We start from the raw sequence: 22,729 nt of genomic DNA, 5'->3' as shown, positions 1-22,729 counted from the left end.
TTCCTGACCATGACGATGATTGTGGTTAAACCGAGATATCCTCTCACATTTAACATCTCTTCCGCTAAAATTCAATCAATCTTGTCATTTTCAGTGACAGAACTGTCAAAATTGATGATTTCGTTAATGTTAATCTTTTAATTTCCATACCGTATGATATATGCTAATTGTTCTTATAATAAAAATATATTTCATTATTGATCCTTTTTATCCAATTATTATTTCATTAATTTCATTATCGTTTAACATTATTTCATTATTATTAAAATATCTTTTTCATTGTGAAAAAAGTGTCAAATATAAACATCATCGTATCAAAACTTCGATCAAAACTATCGATATTTATATTCGTTCATTCAATGTCATTGGCATTAATAAATACGATATTTAAATTAAAAACGATAATTATATGTATACGTGATAAAATAATACATTAATACGTTCAAAACGATTAATATAAAATTTTTCTTACGGAAAATAAATAAGGAGAAAAAAAAATATCAGAAATAAAAAAAGAATATATTATAATCATTTATATATATATATATATATATATATATATATTATTTAATAATATGAAAAATATTATCGTAAATTAATAAGAAGATCAAAAATTTAATATACATAATGCTAAGTAAAAGGATTAAAAATTCTTCTCGAATGAATTCGTATATATGAACTTGAAAAAGAAGAGTAAAGATTCAATTCACTGACGTCTTTTCAAGTCTTTTCAAGTCTGCAACGGTGCTTCTTTCTGAGAAGTATTCAAAAAAAAAAAAAAGAATGAAAATAAAAAAGAAAACAAAAAGAAAAAAATAGAAGAGTGAAGTAAGATACTTCATCTCTCGTTACTTCTTTTCGACAAAAAAAAAAAGAAAAAAAAAAAAAGGAAAAGAAAAAAAGAAAAAAAAGGAGAAAAAAGAGAAATGAAAGAAAAGAAAATAGAAAGAAAAGAAAACAGAAAAAAAAAGTAATGACGGACCTTAAGAAAAGAAAGAGATGGATGTATATCATGAGTTTACGCGGAAGATGACGCTAAGATTCGCTACAGTGAAATGTACCCGGGACAATACAAGCATTTTATTAATATTTATTATCTTTTTACTTTTTATTTTTTATAATTTCTATAGATATTTCGTAGAAAATAAAATCTATGTGATAATAATAATAATAATAATAATAATAATAATAATAATGATAATAATAAAATACTTATTATCGTGATTAATCTTTCTTGTGACTATAAAATCGTGTGTGTCTGTGTGTGTGTGTGTGTGTGTGTGTGTATATGAGTGACCTATATAAAATTTACTCATTGTTATTTCTTTTCATTTATAAAGAATTAAATTATCTATATTTAATTTAATAAAAAGAACAAATAAAAATCCTAAAGAATTTTTTTAATTAACAATTGTTGATCTCGTTTCATTTCTTTTCTCTTCCTTTACAATTTTTTCGAACAATGAGCAATTCAATAAAATACAATATACAATATAAATGTATGATGTTGAAATACTTTTATGAGTTTAAAATCGAGTAACGTGTGATAACTTGTCCATGAAGAACTTTTATCATTTTGAAATGATCTTTCTTTTCTTTTTTTTTTTTTCTGCTTTTTGTTCTTTTTTTTTTTCTTTTTCTTTTTTTTTTGATTTCTTTCTAAAATTTGATCTTCTCACATGTAATGTCAAAAAGTTTCTAAAACCTCTATTCTATTCAGTTGATGTAGTTTATAAAAAGAGAAGTTGAAGCGAGAACAAGCAGTAACGCTTTTTTAATGGTTCTTCGTCCTGTTGAAAGAGAATTACGGTTGAAGTTTCATCTTCGTATATTTCCTCAAACTAAGCTTCAATAGTATTCCCTTTATTATAAAGTAATTTTCATTTTAAAATTGTTAGAAAAAAACTTACTGCTTAACGATATTATTAACTCATCTCATATAAGAATATAAAATATAACATAGGTACATATGTATTATACATATGTATAAATGATACCTTTAAACTTAAATAATAAAATATTGCAATTGTATATGTAATTATGTTATCAACATGAAGTTAATATAATCAATAAAATTAATAACAAAAATATAAAAAAGAAACATGTATATAAAAAAAAAATAAATAAATAAATAAAACTGTAATATCATTACTAATGATAATTCTTAAACGATTTTAATAATTATTGATTATAATACAAACTGTAATAATGAAAAAAAAAAATAATAATAATAATAGAAATAATAAAATTAATATCAATGACAAATCACAATAACATTATTGATACAACGATAAGAATTTCTGTCAAAAACAATTCCAACAATTCTTGATAATGAAACAACAAAATCACACCATCGTATTCTTTAATAAATATCTAAATTTATATCATTAAAAAAAAAAAAAAGAAAAAAAAAAAGAAGAAGAAAAAAAGAAAAAAAGAAAGAAAGAAACCAAACGATACCTCTCGTTAATACAATCGATACGATTAATATAATGTAATGAATGTAATGAAAACAAAAAACAAAACAAAAAAAAATAAAATAAAATAAAAGGAGAACACTCGAAAATTTTCTAAAACAATGGTTAAATATAAATAAACTTAAAAAATGAAAAGAAAATGAAAGGAAAAGAATAACAATTAATTACATAAATTGTTAGAAACAAAGATGAAAATACATATGAACGTACTTACGTATGTACATATACATACATACATACGTAAAATGATCAACTGCAATGGGTCACCCGGTATATTGGCATACGCTTGAACCTATTGTTCCTGTTAAGGTCGCAAGCTCTGGCTTTGCTAGAACGTACGCGAATCGCGTGGCGCCGGTTTTACTTGCCGCATCGATCATACGTAATACACAGTCGTCGAGCATCATTCTCAAAAACGAGGTCGTACTAGTTATCCCAACTCATTTATTTATCGTATTTTCCTTCTATCCTTTCGAAATTAATGCTTACATGATACTTCTTTTATTTCTGACAATTTTTCGTTTGCTCCATCGACCCCGAACCCGAACTACTATCCTTCTTCCCCCACCATCAATCCAACCAATCACCCAATCTCCATCCATTTGCTATTACCCAAAAATGTATTATATATTACATAGGAAGAGTTCATCATTATATGCATATGTACATATAAAAAGGCCGGAAAACTTTTTAAAAATGGGTCAAAACTTCCTAGATGATTTTAAAAAATCAATCAATCTTTTTCAAGAGACTTATTCATTCAAGTTCGCAGATAAGCTTGTGGTTTTACAAGCTAGTCTTACAGTTTTACAATCCGAAAAAAAAAAAGAAAGAGAAAAAAAGGAAGAAAAAAAACAAGATGAGGAAATTAGCCTGATTCGAAAAACAAGGTAATTGATATTTAAAAATCATCCAAGGACTTTTTCATTCTCCCCTTGTACATAACAATTAAAAATTATTTGCATTTTTATAGTCATAATATATTGATCGAAGATAAAAAAAAAAAGAAAAAGAAAACAAAATTCGCCTTTTTTGTTCGTGTACTTTTTTCTTTCCTTCATACATATAAGTATTATTTAAATAAATTAAATTAAGTAAATTTCGAAATTTTTCTAATTCACTTTTTTCTACTTTAATAGTATGACTTTTAATTATAATAACGAATAATAAAGAAGAAGAGAAAAAAAGGGAGAAGATAGAAAAAAGAACAGAATGTTAATTATTAACAAATTTATTAAATAATTTTTTAATAATATGGCTAGCTATTTAAAATTCTTTTTCAAAAAAAAAAAAAAAAAAATAATAATAATAACGATAATGAGAAGAACGTTAATTGTTTATTAAACCAAACTACCTCCTACTTACTACTTATATATATATTAATATACGTAGGTATACATATGTACGTACATGTGCGTAAACAACAATGCATTTGCATTCTTATCAAACGAATGCGTTTCTTGCATTAACGAAAATTAGAATCCCCTCCTAGGAAGAACCATTTCCCGAGGAAGATATTTTCCGAAGGAAATAAAAGGGATAGATAGATAGATCGCACACAAACAGTTACGAACTGTTTACACGGTAGCCTTTATACATTATGTAGATGTTTACTCAGAATTCAATTATTTTTTTCCTTACATTAAATCTAGAATGGATTTTTAATAAAATAAAATAAAAAAAAAAAAAAAACAAAAAAAAACAAAAAAGAAAGAAAAGAAGAAGAAAAAGATACGATAAGTTTATTAATAAAAAAGGAGAGAACATAATATAATGCTAATATATTTAATAAAATGCTAATATTTCTAAATAAAAAAAAAAAAAGAAAAAAAAAAAAAAGGAAATAAAATTCTCTGAGAAAGGGATAATACTTCTTATCGAATGTAATAAAATCTATATTCGAAGAACTATCTCTTGATACAAAAGAGAAACACAAGACGAACATTTTTAATATCTTAGATATATATATAAGAAGAGGAATATATATATATATATATTTAGGTGTGAAAAAAGAAATCAATTAATATTTGTATTGCAACAATTACGACAGAAATAATTTGTAACACTTTACGTGGATCACTTTTAAAACCAAGTACATAAGAACGAAAAAAGAGAGGAAGAGAGAGAGAGAAAGAGAGAGAGAGAGAGAGAGAGAGAGAGGAAGAGATAGAAAGAGAGGGAAGGGAGAAAGAGAGAGTGTGTATAGTTTACGAATAGAAACCAATAGTATTCTTCGTGTTTTTCTTTCATTAATACCACAGCAAAGCAACGAAAGTCTTTTTTTGCCCTCCACTCTCTCTCTCTCTCTCTCTCTCTCTCTCTCTCTCTCTCTCTCTCTCTCTCTCTCTCTCTCCCTCACACACATATACACACACAAATGTATATATATTCTCTCATCTCGACCAAGGAAGGATCTTGCAATTGGAGAAACCGTAACGTGAATAACACTTTTGCTGCGTGATGCTTTAGTAGGGGAAATGGTGGATTGGGGTGTAGAACAGAAAGAAAGAGAGAGAGAGAGAGAGAGAGAAAGGAAGAGAGATAGAAAAAGAGAAAGGGAGGAAGGGAGAAAGAGAGAAAAAGAGAAAGAATTGAAAATGAAAAGAACGTACTTCAAGTTTACCATGCCCTTTCAACTTTTCCACCGCACGAGGAACTTCTCAGCGTACAGACGGCTCGTTACGATTTAATGAACCGACGCCGGTCTGGCAGCTTTCAAATTTTCGAACGAATTGTTCGACATCCGTAAAATTTTTTACGCGGTGGTCGTCCTTGATCGTCATGATTATTTCATACTTCAATGGAAAATCTATTACGAAACATATTCGTACTTTCATAATTCTTCTCTTTTTATTAAATACTATTCCTTCATCGTTCTTATTCTTAATATTTCTCTCTTACATCATATATCCATTAATTATTATATATTAATCTTATTAGTAATTTAATTCGTGATTACTTTGTTTATTTATTTATTTATTTATTTATTTTTTTTTTTTTTGCAAATACATCACGACATAATAATTTTTATATAAACAAAAAATATATCCAATTTATTATATGAACAATTGAATTTTTATATTATCCGTTAATAGATAATTTCAATTAATTGATGTACGATTATCTTCGCTCGTTAGACATTATTTGAAAATAAATTTTATTCTTTATAAACGAAGTCAAATTTAATTTTTTTTTTACAAATACATATATACCTACATACATGTGTACGTATATATGCGTCTTCTATAAAAATTATATCTGACTTAGCAATGGTTCTTAGCCATTTTAATTTATCATATATATATATATATATATATATATATATATATATGGTTCTTAGCCATTTTAATTTATCATATATATATATATATATATATATATATATATATATATATATATATATTTTTTTTTTTTGATTAAACGAAGATAACGAGGAACAATAAATCGCCTATTGTCTATTTAAAGACGAACTTGACCCCTTTAAATACGATTAATCGGGTTTGTTGAAAATGCATACATGTAGATCCCCCTTTCTCTTTCTCTTTTCCCTTCCCTCCCCGCTACCCCCTCAACGTTTTTCTATCTTACGTAAAATCAACTACTAACTAAGGCTTCATCACCGACACTTCGACAATGAAGAAGAGGGCCAGGGATGATAGCGATTAGCCAATTCTGATGCTCAAGACAGGTTTCAAACGTTTCTATTGATCTATCTAACGAAAGTCAGAATACTCTGAATGATATCAATCTAATTTGATAAAGAAAATTAACGATTGCCAAATGTATTACAGATGACTTTATCATGATGTCATCATTGATCATTATTTATAATTAATTTATATTCATTATTAATTAATTTATATTCACTAGATTATGATAACTAGAGTGAATGATTGTAACGAAGATATCTTTTCAAACATTTTATATATGGGCTATTTTTTAAATCTATATATGTAGAAAGAGAGAGAAAGAAAGAGAGACATAGAGAGAGAGAGAGAGAGAGAGAGAGAGAGAGAGAGAGAGAGAGAGAGAGAGAGAGAGAGTGTTGACAAGTCGTGCTGATATAAACATTTAAATCGAATCTCGTAAAAAAGAAAGGAAAAAAAGAAAAAAAAAAATGTCGGGTAAAATGAAAAGAAAAATTCTTCTCTTTAGAAAAATTCTTTTTACGAAAATAACTAAAAGAAAATCTGGCATTGGTTAAAAGCTTTGCTATCAGCTGGTGTAGTTGAAAGAAGAAGAAGAAAAAGAAGAAGAAATGAAAAAGAGAGGGAAAGAGAAAGAGAGAGAGAGAGAGAGAGAGAGAGAGAGAGAGAGAGAGAGAGAGTATAAAGAATAGAAAGAAAAGGTGGGTTACTTCTCATTCTTTTTGGCCAACTCGACCGTACGTCACACGATTCTCCTACTTACTTTTTCTTCTTCCTCTTTGACGCCATAAGAAAAACGACGACTTCTTTCTAAATTCTGCCAAGATAGATTTATCTCGAGAGAAAGAGAAAGAAAGAGAAAGAGAGAGAAAGACAGAGAGAGAAAACATTCGTTAATGCGATTCTATCGATTTTTGAGCGTTTATTTTAGTTCTTAAAAAAAAAAAACCCCTAATGTTCAACTAAAGAAAACAAATAAAAAGAGTTTTCTTTCATAATTAGATCTCAATTTTGTAAGATAACGTTGAAATTTCTTTAATTCTTTTTCTTTCTTCCTTTTTTCTTTCGCGAAAGATTAAAAAAAAAAAAAGAAGAGAGAAAAAAAAAAATTACAAATGAAACAATTGAAATGAAAATGGAATAATTGAAGAAGAAAAGAAAAAAATGAAATTGGTCCAATCTTAATTTCTAAATGTTTATTCTAATCTTAAAGCTTAGACTTAACGTTATGAATAATGTCATAAAAAGAAAAAAAAAAAAAATTTAATATAAAATAAACGTTAAATTAATAATAAAATTTTCTAACGATTGAAATTTCATATCGAACGAAAATAAATTATCAGTATGATTTTATACCCTAAGCTGGTAGAAAGAAAAGAAAGAGAGAGAGAGAGAGAGAGAGAGAGAGAAAGGGAATTCAAAGTTTTCGACAAGTTAGCTAACTTAACTGATGTAGAAAGATAAATCATAAGTATAACTTACTATGAATATGTTCGTCGATTTGTGCCTGCAACATATTGAAACTCGAACTTGGTTGATAGGGCTGTTGATCGCGAAAACCACCGCAGGCAAACTGATAAAAGTCCTTGCAAGGATCCACACCTCTTTTCATTGAAGCCAAGATCCTATTCGAGGCTTCTATGCAGGCCTTCGTTTCGCAAATACCTTCCGGACCGTCTCGTTCTCTAATACATGCCTCGTCCTAAAACATTCATTATTAATTTATTAATTTAATAAGTTTCCTTTTTTCCAACGACAAAAATATTCAAGAAACATATGTACATCAAATCAAATAAGTGTATTAAAATTTGCCATGTAGATATTAATATACATTTATTAATTTAATCAATTATAAATAAAGTTACTAGAATTATTATTTATATAGAATTATTTTTCTTTTTTAAATTATAAAAAAAAAAAAAAATATATATATATATATATATATATATATATATATTTATACACATATATTTTTAACCAATCATTGGTGTTATTAAAATTATAATTTCATTAATTATTATCGATTAATATTCATTAAGATAATTAATTATAATGATTTCTTCTTTTTTGTTAATGTTGTAAGAAACTCTAATTAGGAGTTATCATTATGATTTAGAATGTTTTATTTTCTTCTTCTTTTTTTTTTCTTTTTTTTTTACTTGTAAATTTGTATTAAATTGGATTAATTGATAACTAGTAAAAATATATTTAATAAAAAAAAAAAAAAAAGAAAGAGACTATACATGAAATGAGAACGACAACTATTGCAGATTGCACTAACACGACGATATCTTTTTAAAAGAGAACACATCATGGATTTATTAACGAGATCGATCCACTTAACGAACCGTGACGTTCCTCAAACGAATTCCTCACTCATTATATTAATAAAAAGAAAAAAGAGAAAACAATAAAAAAAAAAAAGATAGAAAGAAAAAATATATTTCGTCGAATTTAATATTATATAATGCAAATATATAGTATGACGTTATTAAATGTTATTATTAATTATTATTCTAATTATGATCAATATCTATCATTCAATACAATTTTCTTTTTTATAAATATTCTAATCCTTTCTCTAATTATTTATAACAAAATTATGATTGAGCAATTTACATTAAAAAAAAAAAAAAAAAAAAAAAAAAAACAAGAGCAAATTTAAATTATATTATATTACAAGATATTAAATATAAAACTTATGAAAATTCTTTAAGAAATTCTTTAAGAAGTAAAATAAATATACTTTCTATATATTACATGTGTGTTTGCGCGCGCGCGTCTGTGTGTGTGTGTGTTACAAATATGTTCTCATTTTACAAATTAAACATACATTTAATATATATTGATACTTTAATAATACTTCTTAATCGATTTATATTAATACGTGCGTATTAGAAAACATGTAGAAAAAAAAAAGAATATTAATAAAATAATAAATAATAAAATAATAATACTAAATAATCCCAAGAATTTTTCTTAATTAAAATTAAAAAGAAACACAATCTCAATTGCAATTAAACCTTTCAATAATCCTATTTACTTATCCTATCTATTTCGTTCTTCTCGTTGAAGTAAACAAAAAAGTCAATATCATTGACACGTAAATGATGTCAACACTTCTTGTTTATTTTTAACAGAAGAGATTACAACAATGAATGAAAGAGGACACAAAAAACAAGATAAATTTGATATTATCTTGAAAAAGAAAAAAAAAAAAAAAAAAAAAAAAAATGATAATAATGATAGTAGGCATACATATCTTTCGAAATTCGTTTCTTGCTTTGATAGTAAGAAATAAAGGTCAGGATGAAGGGTAAAGACTAGATCCCAGTCGAGGTTGACATTTGCCTCGAAACCTTACCTTGGAATACGGCTTCGGTATGGTCTAGCACGTACTACGTACGCTTTTACGATTGATTTCGATAAGAACGTAGTTTGTTTATAAATAATACGATCAACAACAAATATTTCCTAAGTAAGTTCATTCAATTTCACGTTCTTTAAATTAACATTGCGATTAATTTTATATATGTATTAATGCTTAATCATATTTCAAAACAATTATACGCGTCACGTGATATTATTAGGTTGGAAACTATGAAACGGGCGTTGAATGAAAATAAAAAACTAAACAAAAATGCCCGTTTCATAGTTTCCAACCTAATATTATTTTATGTATACTATATGTGCCTATTTGGATATATATATATATATATATATATATATATTAATATTTACACAAAATATTATTTTTTTAATAATTTATTATATAATATAATATATTAATCCTTTGTATTATCGTTATAAAGAAAGCTACTGTATATAAGATTCTTTTTCTTTTTATTTTTTTGTAAAAGTATATAATAATTTCTAACTTGATTAGAAATAAATAACTATATATATTTATATATTTATATATATATATATACATATTATAATTATAAGTTTAATAATTATGTGTTACTATATAGTAGATAGTAGATACAAAATAGATAAAAAAAAATTAACTTTGTGATCATTTAACAAACATAAGAATTTTTATTAGAAATCTCATTTTAAAATGTCATTCGATTAAAATAATATTTCATTAAATATTCATACCTAATATCACAAAAAGAAATACATTGATACATAATTTCTTAAATAACCAACTATTGTTTATAACTTGTCAATGAAATCATGACGCGTTAATTGAAATGATCGATAACATTCGCATGTGCTACTTATCATAGACGACTACGTTCAAAAGCATTTCGATTGTTACCGAGTCATTTGTGAAGTAACTTGGAGGTATCGTATATATTCGCTTCGATCGATAACGTTACGCAATCGGATGCAGCGAAAGAAAAAAGAAAAAGAAGAGAAAGAAAAAAAAAAAAGAAAAAAAAGACAAAGAAAGGAGAAAAGGGAGAGAGAGAGAGAGAGAGAGAGAGAAAACGAAAAAAAAAAATAGAGCAAATATTTCCTTATCTATCTATTCCAAAGCTTTATAATTGGCGACTTGGAAGAAAAATGGTTTAAAATGTTTAATCTCTTTGAAAATCAGTAAAAGAAACTTTTAACGAGAAAGAGAAGAAGGATGAACGACAACGGAAGGCGTGTAATAGCCATCTTATCAGCAAAAGGCTTAGAGTTATCTTACTATGGCTTCACGATCAACATTAAGCAACTCGTAATTCAGTTAAAGGTCCTTGAGTAAAATTTACTATATATATATATTATATATATAATGACTACGATAAGAGATTTATCTACAACGATAAATAACTTTTTACTAATTACAATTAAGAATAAAAATATATTTGAGAATTTTAAGAGAACGATAAATAAACATTTCTACGAATTTTTAATTATTTCCTATAAAATCCTTTTATCTTTATATATTATTATGGATTATATTGTTATCTAGATATTATCTCGATTTGAAAGAAATACACGTTTACTATATGGATTATTTTCTAATTGTATTTTTGTAATAAAAATTAATAGAAATTTCTCTAGATATCTTTTATGATTGTTTTCTATTGAATTATCAGATTCTTCGGTTAATTACAATATTTTCTCATTAATCTATAAATTTACATTATTTGATATTTTTTGAAAATATTTTTAAAATATTTACGTCAAATTATTTACAATTAGTATTCGATTTTTATATATTTTTTTTTATATTTATCTATTTAAACTGTTGATCTTGGTGCAAAATTGTTACATATATATTCATTTAGAAATTTTAAAATTTATTTCTCTGTATCGATACATATTTATATTATTATGATAATTATCTCTTTAAAATGAATCATTGATTTAAATCAATTAGATTTCAATATTTTTTTTTTAATTATTTTTACATATTTCCTAAATTTATATATATAATACTTTTTATGATAATATGTATGACATATAAAACCATATGTTTCGAATATTTTATTTCTAAATTTCTTTTGTTAATAAATAAATAAATAAATATATATGTATAATAATCTTTCTGAATTGGTATTTAAATAGTATTAATTCTATTTAAAATATTTATCCCTTATAAATCAATATACATATCTGAAATCAATTTTTGATATAAATCTAATCATTTCTAATCTATTTTCAAAAATATTTCTTTTATTATTATAATTATCTTCATAATGATACATGAAAGATTAGATTAGATCGAAATATTTTTTAAATTATTATCTCAATTCATAGAATAATAATATCTTTCTAAACATTTTTACTTTTTAAACTTTTATCAATAAAAATATTATATTCATAGATAATGTGATATATATATATAAATAATAATAATAATAATAATAATAATAATAATAATAATAATAATAATAATAACAATAATAATAATTGTCGTTGTCAATGAGAATTCACGTAGTTTAATAATTCAAAAAAGATAATTAATTTGTTAATAGAAGATCAATTTAATTCAACATTATTCTTCGTTCAGAAAGGAAGTTTAAACGAGCTATTCAAAATCTATAGACGACAGAATTATCCATGGCTATGTTTCGTACGGTCGAATAAACGATGGATTATAGTCAGAGAAAATTAGTTTTCCTCGATGTGTTCGTTCCATGTTTGTTCGTTGAATTTGGGAAAAGGTTGGGGAGTTAGGTAGCAGGAGCAGCATAACCAGTAAAACCAGTAGTATCAGTAAATAGCAACCAGATAGACCAGGGGTGAATCTTCAAGTAAGCTTAGGATGGCACGATTTCTCTTACGTGAATATAAAAATACAATGGCGAATGCGCAGGCGAATTATTATTTTAGATCTCAGTTTCGATCGAACGGCCTTCCAATTTTCGACCTCGTAAAATATTACCTTCAACGACGAACTCGAACATGTGTTTATATCGATTACTCGATGCATATATGTTAACGTATCTCTATGTGTATATACAGGTATGTATATATGTATGTGTAAATTTCATATATGTTTTACCATCTGCCTACTATTTTCTATTTTTTTCCCTTCCTTTTTCTTCTTTTTTTCTCTTTCTTTCGTTGTTTCAATGAAAGATTGAATAAAACATATACATTGTTTCGTTGCAATATTTATTCTAAATTAGGATCATCTCATATGTTATATTTTCTTCTTTTTCTTTTTTTTTTTTTTTTTTTTTTTATTCTAACAATTTGAAATAAAATCACAAAAAAATGCTCGTATAAAAGAAAAAAAAAGAAGTTCCATATAATTTTGTCTATAATAATTTTCTGCAAATTTTTCTAACGCACGAACGATCAATTTCTATATGACAATTAATTTTTTTACTTCAAAAATTAATTGTTATCATCTGTAAAAATAAAAGAGACAAAAAAAGAAAATATTGACGAACGATTGAAATAGAACTAAAGAAAAAAAAAAAAAAAAAAAAAAAAAGAAAGAAAGAAAGAAAAGAAAAATAAAAAGAAAAAGGAAAAGGAAAGAAAGAGTGACGTTAAAAATATCTGAGAAAAATCAAAAAGAAGGAGTGACTTAAAAATCGATAGAGGCCTATCATCTTCCATTAAGTTTTTCTTTAAATAGTTTATCGTTTTCTATCGGATTACCTAACCAAAATTATGCGGGCGGAAATATGATGCTGTCAGTTTGAAATCTTCTCTCTCTCTCTCTCTCTCTCTGCCATTTTGCAAATCTCACGCCTCGTTTGTCATGAAAGATATTCGTGGAAATGGAAGCCAGAACTCAAATGACTCTTCTTCCCTTTATCACTCTATCTTCCTTTGTTCTCTATTGGTCAATGTTATAAAAAGATTTTGCAAGATCCTTCTCGAATGAATGGAAACTTACCTAAACGATCTTTTTAATTTAAAAGGTCTTCATTTATATATATATATATATATATATATATATATATATATATATATATATATAAATGATCGTTTTTTTTTCTTTCTTTTTTTTTTTTTTTTTTTCTTTGAACATTTTTAAAGCAAAAGATTTAATTGCGTGAGTATCATTACAAATAACATTGAAAGATATGTTCTTTTAAAAGTTAACCGATACTTCTAAACAAATTAGAATTTAAAAGAATTTAAAACATTCGAACATGTTTCTCTATTTTTTTTTCTCTTTTTTCTCTTTCTTTTCTTAAAAAAATTATAAATTTAATAGTAATTGTATTTTCGATAATTATATTTAAATATTTAATAAAGAATTTCATAAAAAAAAGAATTTTAACTTGATCTTTGTAGGATGTTACAAAGGTTATCATAAAGTTAAATAATTATCACTATAACGTGTTCTCCCTTGACACCATACATATCATTCATCTGAAATATCTTTTACTATACTTAAGGAAATAATTTCGTGTATATATTTAAACTGAATATATTACATAGTAATTAATATTTTATAATAATTATATTAAATACTATCATATTAAATGAGTATAAGAAACGCACGAATTTTTTAATTTTATTTATACTATTTGATAATTTGTACTTTTCTTAATTATTTATGTACATAATTAATGTCTATAATTAAAATCAATCGACTAATTAAATAATAATAATAATAATAATAATAATCAAAAATAATAATAACAATAATAATAATAATAAAAAATAATAATAATTATAATAATAATAATAATAATGATAATTATACACGACGCGCTCTGATAAAAAGTAATTAAGGTGCAAAAAAAAAACTAATATGAACTTTTTCTTTTATAAGCATAACTATATTTTCCTACAATGAGATCTAGTCCAATTTTCTAGAATAATTATTTTCTTAAGAGGAGGTTCACGATATTTTATATAAATTAATAATGAATCCATATTACAAAATGCATAACTTTAAACGCGTTTATCTCGTAAAGTCATTTAAACGCATTGATCTTTTTTTATCAGAGCACATACAAAAATGAAAGTGTTTATAATAAATTAGAAGAAAATTATGACTTTTTAATTACACAATATTAATATAATTTGCACTTTAAAAAGAATAATTATATAATTTTAATTTTAAATTAATATATATATATATATATATATATATATATATATATATTTGTTTAATCGATCAAGTAATAAAATTTTTATCATTTATAAAATATAATCGTTTTTAAATATGACTAAGCATGTAAAACAAATTATTCTCAGTTTTATATTAAATCGATAGTAAACGTATAATAAATGAACTCTAGGCAATTATACTTGTAAAATAATATACATAAGGTACAACAGTAAACCATATAGAAGGATTAAAATTAAAACATTAAGTAAAACGAGAGAGAGAGAGAGAGAAAGAGAGAGAGAGATCGTTGTTGTGGCAAAAGATTAATATTCCCTGCTTGTTACTCTCACTATAGAGATATATTACAAGCGATTACATCGAATTTGTAGTAACATACGTAGTTACATTGCTCTCTCTCTTTCTCTCTCTCTCTCTCTCTCTCTCTCTCTCTCTCTCTCTCGTTCATTTTTTCCCCTATATTGTACGTCTCTATACGACAGTATAAAAAGAGCCTAAGTATACGAGATTCAAGAGATACGTATTCGAAATATAAATCAAGTGGCCATCTTGTCTACGAAAAGTTATTCGAAGAAAAGCTGTTTCCACGACTTACAAATCGTCTGACTCGTCCGTCCATTCTACATGATAGTAAATAGATACGAAGCTGATCGAGAATTCTGATAACTGTCATCTAAGATAAAAGAATATTTATAGATCGCTAGAAGAAACTTCCTTACAATTTACGAAAGATTTATGGCCCATACTCCTTCCTCTATCCAACATTTTTCATAATAACAAGATATATATAGTAAAAAAAAAAGTAATAATAATAATAATAATAATAATAATAATAATACAATAAAATGTATCTAAGAATGCAAGAATTCTATTAATAATTAATATTGCGATTGATAATAACAACGATTGATAATAAAATCTATTATATAAAAAGTATAATAATACCATTACCAAGAGAAATAAGATAATAAAATATATCTAGAAAAAAAAACAAGAGTAAGAAAGAAAAAGAAGTAATACAAATGATATCACTTACGAATATAGAAATGATGCGTCGAATAAAATACATGTATGATAATAATAAGAAAGAAATGAACTCACCAATGGCGCACAATCACGTGGTTGTTCCCCTTCGGGTAAAGTAGTGATAAGAAAGAGAACAGGACTAGTGACAAGTAGACTGGTAACGAGTAACATGGCGAAGGTGAGCAAAGCCTTATGTACGGCTTTACTTTTTCTAAGCCAATAACATGGAACACAGCAAATCCAAGTTCCTTGTTGTGCTGGTCTTTCAACATGTAGCATAGGTTCGTCTTGAAGGGCTTGAACTTCTTCAGGTGAGGCAGTAGTACCAGTGGTACCACCTCCACCAGTCCCCGGCCCCCCACCACCAGTTTGCTGAACGTGCCCATGCGTCTGGGTCCCAGCTAGTGGGCCAGTTCCACCTCCTCCTCCTCCTCCCCCACCACCACCACCCCCGCCACTTCCTGGAGCGCACAAAGTGCGAGGACTCAATGGCAATCTCACGCTTGCCTCTCTCGATCTTTCAAATCGACCACTATCTCGTCCACTTCTGCTACTTCCTAATCCACTACCAATACCACCACCACCACCACCACCGCCACCACCACCACTACCACTACCAACACTACCTACACCACCAGTACTATTATTATTACTATTATTTCCAACGCCACTACCACCTACACCACCCCCGCCACGGGCCCCACGGCCCCCGTAACCTCGGCTCACCGTGCACAGAGCCACATTTGCCGGGTTCCTGAGAACCTTCCCTCAATATCGTCGTCCCTCGATAACTTAGGATCGACACCCGCCACGTTTTCGATAGATCAGCTACGCTGATCCAACGAATATCATTGGCTTCCTTCGTCTAACGCATTTTTCCTTCGATTCTCTTTTAATCTCGTGGTAAGTTCTGCAATAATAATTTGTTATTTATTAGACCGTTTTCTTTCTTTTTTTTTTTATATTTATTTATTTATTTCTTTATTTTTTTTATTTTTTTTATTTTTTTATTTACTAAATCATCCGAAAAGTGAGTACCGATTTTCTTCCGATATTTTCAAGACACAACAATGAAGTTTCAATTTCAAATTAAATTTCGAAATAAAATAAATTTATAAGCGAACTTCGTCAAATGTCTCGTTTTAAATTAATATACGTTTCTAATATCGTTAGATATATACCATATTCTGATGAATATATGAGACAAGAGAACCGGCACAAACTTTACAGACAATATTTGCAATATGTCCATATTGCTTTTTTTATTGCTTTTTTTTCCATAAAAGAATTTATGATTTAAAAAAAAGCGATAATCTTAATGAAACATCTTTCATAAATAATAAACATTAAAATTAAATTTTATACAAAATGTTAATGTCACATAAGGGATTAGTCTATCGAAAAATTCCGTCTTAATTATCTTTAAATAAATAAATTATTCGTTAAAAATAAAACAGAAAAAAATTTTCTCGTTAGAACGTAATAATATCATATGAATAAATTTAATTATTAATTCTTGCAATTTTGCAATTTTATGTACCGAAGTTCCTTAACAATCAATATTATATTTTCAGCTATTATAATATACTTTTTAATATTAAATATATTCATGTTCGCCTCAATGCTCATTGATAAATGTAGGTTACTAATTGTGATAGAATAATCGTATAAATTTACCAAAGCGTTAAGCTTATTTCCGATTATATCATCTCTCAATAATACGAATCATACATTGACTATTTCCACTTTTAATTACTTTGATGTATGAGTGTGTTTGTGTATATATATATGTGTGTGTGTGTGTGTGTGTGTGTGTATGTGTGTGTCATTATATTATTAATAAAATTACAATTGCAATGAGAACTGTTTTATTTTACAATTAACCGATCATATGATGATAATATAGGGACAAAATTTGTATAAATATATTGTCCATTTTCAATCTTAATTATTTTAGCATATAAACTTCATATTCACAATGAAATTGCAATTATAATGTTAATTATCTTACTTTGCAATAAATCAATCATATAACGGTGTAATAAATGTCGTATTTGAATATTAGCCATTTTCAATGTGAATTACTTCGTCATATAGCTTCATATCCTTAATAAAATTGAAATATGATAATGACAGACATAACACATAAAATTTGCATATTGGCCATTATCAATAGAAATTATTTCATCATGTAGCATCATATTCTTAATCAATTTACAATTGCAATAATAACCTTTTTATTTAACAATGAATCGATAATATGATAATAAAATATATTAACGAAAAATATCCATTCGATAAAATCGTACACTGATCGAATATAATGAAATTGTATTCATTCAGTTGTTTAAGATTAAAAATTTCTTGCGATTAATTTTTTTTTCTTTTTTTTTCTTTTTTTTTTGAAAAAATTTTAAGTAAAAAAAGAAGAACAAGAGAAGAAATTATTAAAATTATGCGATTTCAAGATTGCATAAAGATTTATAAAGGATTCATATCAAGTCGTATTTTTCCAAAAAAATGTTACACGTATCGTGATATTCAAAAATACTATATAGTAAATATATACATACATACGATATACTATATAGTATATATTATATAGATACATACATATGACCTTTTGTTTTCGTAGACCTCGTTCCCAATAGTTATTTATTGCAACGTGTCGACCTATCAGGCATCGTTAAAATGGAACAACGGCCGGAACCTGGGATGGTTCCACATACTTCGAAGGAACAATTTGCTTTTGGTACGCTATAATTCTCTCTCCATCTCTTTCTCTTTCTCTCTTTCTCTTTCTCTTTCTCTTTCTCTCTCTCTCTTTGTCTCTCTTTCTTTCTCCGTCTTTCTATCTCTTTCTCTCTTTATAAAGATAAAATTTCTATTATCTCACCAAATTTATATCCAAATTTCGTTAATAGTACATCGGAATGAAAATCGCATCGAGTAATTCTTCATCATCAAGAATAAAGTAAGATGAATTTGATAGATGAGAACGATTTCACAATTTGTTCGTGAGTAACTGAAATTAAGGTTTCTCTATCACAAATCGATGAGAAAAAAGAAAGAGATAGAAAGAGAGAGAGAGAGAAAGAGAAAGAGAGAGAGAGAGAGAGAGAGAGAAAGAGAGAGAGAAAGAGAGAAAGAAAACGAGACAGAGACAGAGAGGTTTCATGCTACGTTAAAATTGTTTCGCTAAAAATAAGTAAGCATTCGTGTTATCGTTACGATCGAATCTAACAAAGATCTTTTGAACTATTTCCAAAAGATTTTATGTTTACAATGTATATCAGTAATAAGACTTTAAGCGATAGAATAAGAAAGATACGTAATGGTACATATCTATGTACATACCTCGATTAAATTTAACTTATTAGAATTGAATTTTGAATATCTATTATCGTACTAAATAATGCATCATTTTTTATACTTGATCGAAACTATATCATATTTTGATTCTATTTTTATCGATTTGAGAAAAAAAAAAAATATATATATATATATATACATATATATAGTTTCTATAATAATTAATTGTAATAAATAATAATAATAATAAAAATTTTAATAAATAATTTTAATAATTTTAATAATTTCTTCTATAAATTAAATACAGCAATTTCTTATGAAATAAATTTCTTCAATGAATAGTATTTTCAATATGATACAAAAATATAATCTATTTAATAAAAATAATATATATTTGTTTGGAAGCATAAACTAATTATCCAAGAGAATGCATTTATATCACGATATAACAAAATTATGTAATAAATAATAAAAATTTTCTATAATATATAATTTCTTATATAATTTCTAAAATAATTTATATACACGTATATAAATATTATGGAAATCAAATACATACAGATTTTTTCGAGAGAAATAAAATCTAGCATATATTTTATGCGCACGCACAGACAAACGTACATGTACGTGTGTATAAATGACACTGATATAAAATATGAAAAACAAAAGTCTCACATTGCAGAGAGATGGGTCCCCTCGTGTTCTGAATAAATAATTCTTCAAGATTTCAAAATACGTATTTGCGTACAAATACACACACACACACACACACACATATGCATACATACATACATACATACATACACCCCCATACATACACCTCCCTACATACACCCCCACACACATACACATAAGTAAATGTATATGTACAAACTAACGTTGAATTGAGAAATCTCACTAGGAAATTTTCGATCGAATTTCTTTTTGGAAAAATAATCCAGTTTAGCTCGTAAATCATTCGTTTACACTTTGCTTAGCCACAGCAATATCTCTTACCTTTCGACAATCGGAATGTTTCGAATCTTTTGTTTATCCTTTTTTTTTTTTTTTTTATTTTGTTTTTCGAATATAAGAGAACGAAAGATAAAAAAGAAGAGAACATGAGAGAGAAAGAGAGAGAGAGAAAGAGAGAGAGAGAGAGAGAGAGAGAGAGAGAGAGAGAGAGAGAGAAAGAGAGAGAAAGAGAGAGAAAGAGAAAGAAAGAGAAAAAGAGAGCGAGAGAAAGAGAAAGAGAGATAAAAAGAGAAAACTCAACGTGTTATATTTTATATGACCATGTATCGGTCCGTTCGTGTTATTAATAGTACAACACGCGACCGATCGGTATATTCTAGTATTGCTTTTTGTTGCTCGTATAAAAATACTCGTGGGTGACGTGAGATTACATTTTCCAGTCGACGGTGTACGTGATCGAAAGAGAGAGAGAGAGAGAGAGAGAGAGAGAGAGAGAGAGAGAGAGAGAGAGAGAGAAGAGAGAAGGATCGAGCGTAAAACGCGTTGTTGTAAATGCGAGATAATCGTGAAAAGAAGCTCTCTCTCTCCCTCTCTCTCTCTCTCTCTCTCTCTCTCTCTCTCCTTTTCTCTCTTCCTCTCTTACTTTCATATTCTCGACACAACCTTCGTTCTCTCTCTCTCTCTCTCTCTCTCTTTCTTTTTCTTTTTTTTTATCCCTCGCGTCTCGCGGATCTCGAGACCTAGTTTCGTGTGAAAAAGTTATATCTTCTCGAAGTTGACGATCCAGAGAGTGCAAAGAGCGTATCCTTCCTACTGTATTCTCTTTCTTTTGGATCGACTGAGATACACAAAGAGAGAGAAAGAGAGAGAGAGAGAGAGAGAGAGAGAGAGAGAGAGAGAGAGAGAGAGAGAGAGAGAGAGCAAGAAAGAAAGAGAGAGAGAGAGAGAGAGAAAGAGAGAGAGACAAAAACAAAAAGAAACAGAGATGAGAGAGAGAGAGAGAGAGAGAGAGAAAGACAAAAACAAAAAGAGACAGAGATGAGAGAGAGAGAGAGAGAGAACGAGAAAGAGATAGGGGGGTAACAGAGTTTGTTTTTAATTTGTTTTTTTGTTGTTGTTTTTTATTTTTCATTACTTCATCTTGTACTTTTATCCGGCTTATCCCCTATCACGAAAAGTTTTATTTTGTTTTGTTCGGCGATTCGAACGAAATAAATTATTATTAGCGATTTATTACACTATAAAATTCTTACATGTTTTTAAAGATTATGTATAATCTTATTTAATAATTAATGTAATAATTTTCTTACTTACTTCTTGGATGATAACGATAATAATAATTGATTTCAAATAATACATACGCATATTTATATATATATATATATATATATATATATATATATATATATATATATATATATATCGTTTATACGTACGTTTATACGATCTTGAAATCACGATGTTATCTTATTGTAAATGATTATAATTATAAATCGCAATTATTAATAAAAATTTGGATTTTACGTCTCTCTATAAGCGCTTACGACGTGAGAACCATTGTACGATATAAATTTTCTCATTGTTGATTCGAAATAAAGAAAAGAAGATAAAGAATTAAATTTTTTAGTACAGATTACTAACTTATCGACTATTGAAAAAAATCGGTAAAGATCTGAAAAGATTCATTTTTATTACAATTATGGGAAACAGCTTATCAATCTGAAACAACCTTTAAAGAAATAATGATTACAATATAAATAATATATGCATTCGTCGATCATTTTGAATAATTTTTCTCTAAATTGAATATATCTAAAATGTATAATATTTTATTATAAAATGTAGAATGTTTTTATTTGTGAATTTACAAATTAAAAAAATATATCAAAAACGATGCGACGTTTAAGATCTCTATTTAATCGATCGATTTATTACAAAACTCGATAAAGTACAAACTTCAATTGGATTGAAATTCATATCAAACTGACTTTTCATTAAAATTTTTTCTTTTCTTCGTTCATCAGTTTATTTCAATCAAAAAGCATTATTATCAAAGAGCATCGAGGTAAGCGAGATAACTTCCAGCGAAACTTTAATGATTAATGAAAAACGGAATGAAAGTATGTACGAAGAGGATTTATGAAAAATAAAAAAGAACGAAAAAAAAATGGAAAGACGAATAAAACAAAAGAAACTTTCATTCGAAAACTTCTTCGCGCTTTAACCTACAAATGTGCGAAAATAAATTTCCTTATTAAACATATTATGTAACGATCACTTGCGATATAATTAATTCGTACAAATCGAACAAAAAAAAAAAAAAAGAAAAAAAAGATAATACTTCGATTTAACATAAAGCAATTAAATTAATAGATATAAATAATATCGTAAATCAAGTTTCATTTCTTACCTTTCTTCCAACGATCTCTACAACGACGCAGATTCAATTAGACGAACCTTCGTTTATTTTCTTTTTTATTTTTTCTTTCTTTCGTCTTTTTTCGATTTCTTCGCTTTTTGGTTCGTCTTTTCTAAGCTTTTAAAATTCACGAATGCATATTTCGTTCATAAACGTCACCGTTCTAAAACCGATGAGAAACATTGTTGAAACATCGATGTTTAATATTTCCACGTGTAAATTATTATCTTTAACATACATACATATATATATACATATACATATATATATATTATATATATGTATATATTATTTTGTATTAACGAAGATTCTGAAAACACAACACCTGTTTAACGGTTCGAGGTAACACGCGGACTGTTAGTCAGGACTCAACTACCGCGCGATCGTACTGTCTCGCGGTCTCTCC

The 22,729-nt window shown here is 26.8% G+C and overlaps 1 protein-coding gene across 3 annotated transcripts in view; it reads right to left on the bottom strand.

Moving 5' to 3' along the window:
- Positions 1-22,729, bottom strand: part of LOC124952832 (neprilysin) — a 94,099-nt gene extending 71,370 nt beyond the window's left edge. Inside the window, exons 1-4 of one of the 3 annotated variants that reach the window (XM_047503310.1) lie at positions 22,649-22,729; positions 22,315-22,486; positions 15,714-16,548; positions 7,607-7,826 (exon numbers count right to left, since the gene is read on the bottom strand). In XM_047503310.1, the coding sequence (XP_047359266.1) occupies positions 7,607-7,826; positions 15,714-15,917 (424 nt within the window). In that variant the 5' untranslated portion in view covers positions 15,918-16,548; positions 22,315-22,486; positions 22,649-22,729. Of the gene's footprint in view, positions 1-7,606; positions 7,827-15,713; positions 16,549-22,314 lie in introns of all 3 variants that reach the window. The other 2 variants (XM_047503309.1, XM_047503311.1) reach the window with 2 other exon arrangements.

The sequence above is a fragment of the Vespa velutina genome, chromosome 11, assembly GCF_912470025.1.
Source record: "Vespa velutina chromosome 11, iVesVel2.1, whole genome shotgun sequence".
Classification (NCBI taxonomy): Eukaryota; Metazoa; Arthropoda; class Insecta; order Hymenoptera; family Vespidae; genus Vespa; species Vespa velutina.
Note: the sequence above shows the minus strand (reverse complement) of the source record. Positions and strands in the feature narration are given on the sequence as shown.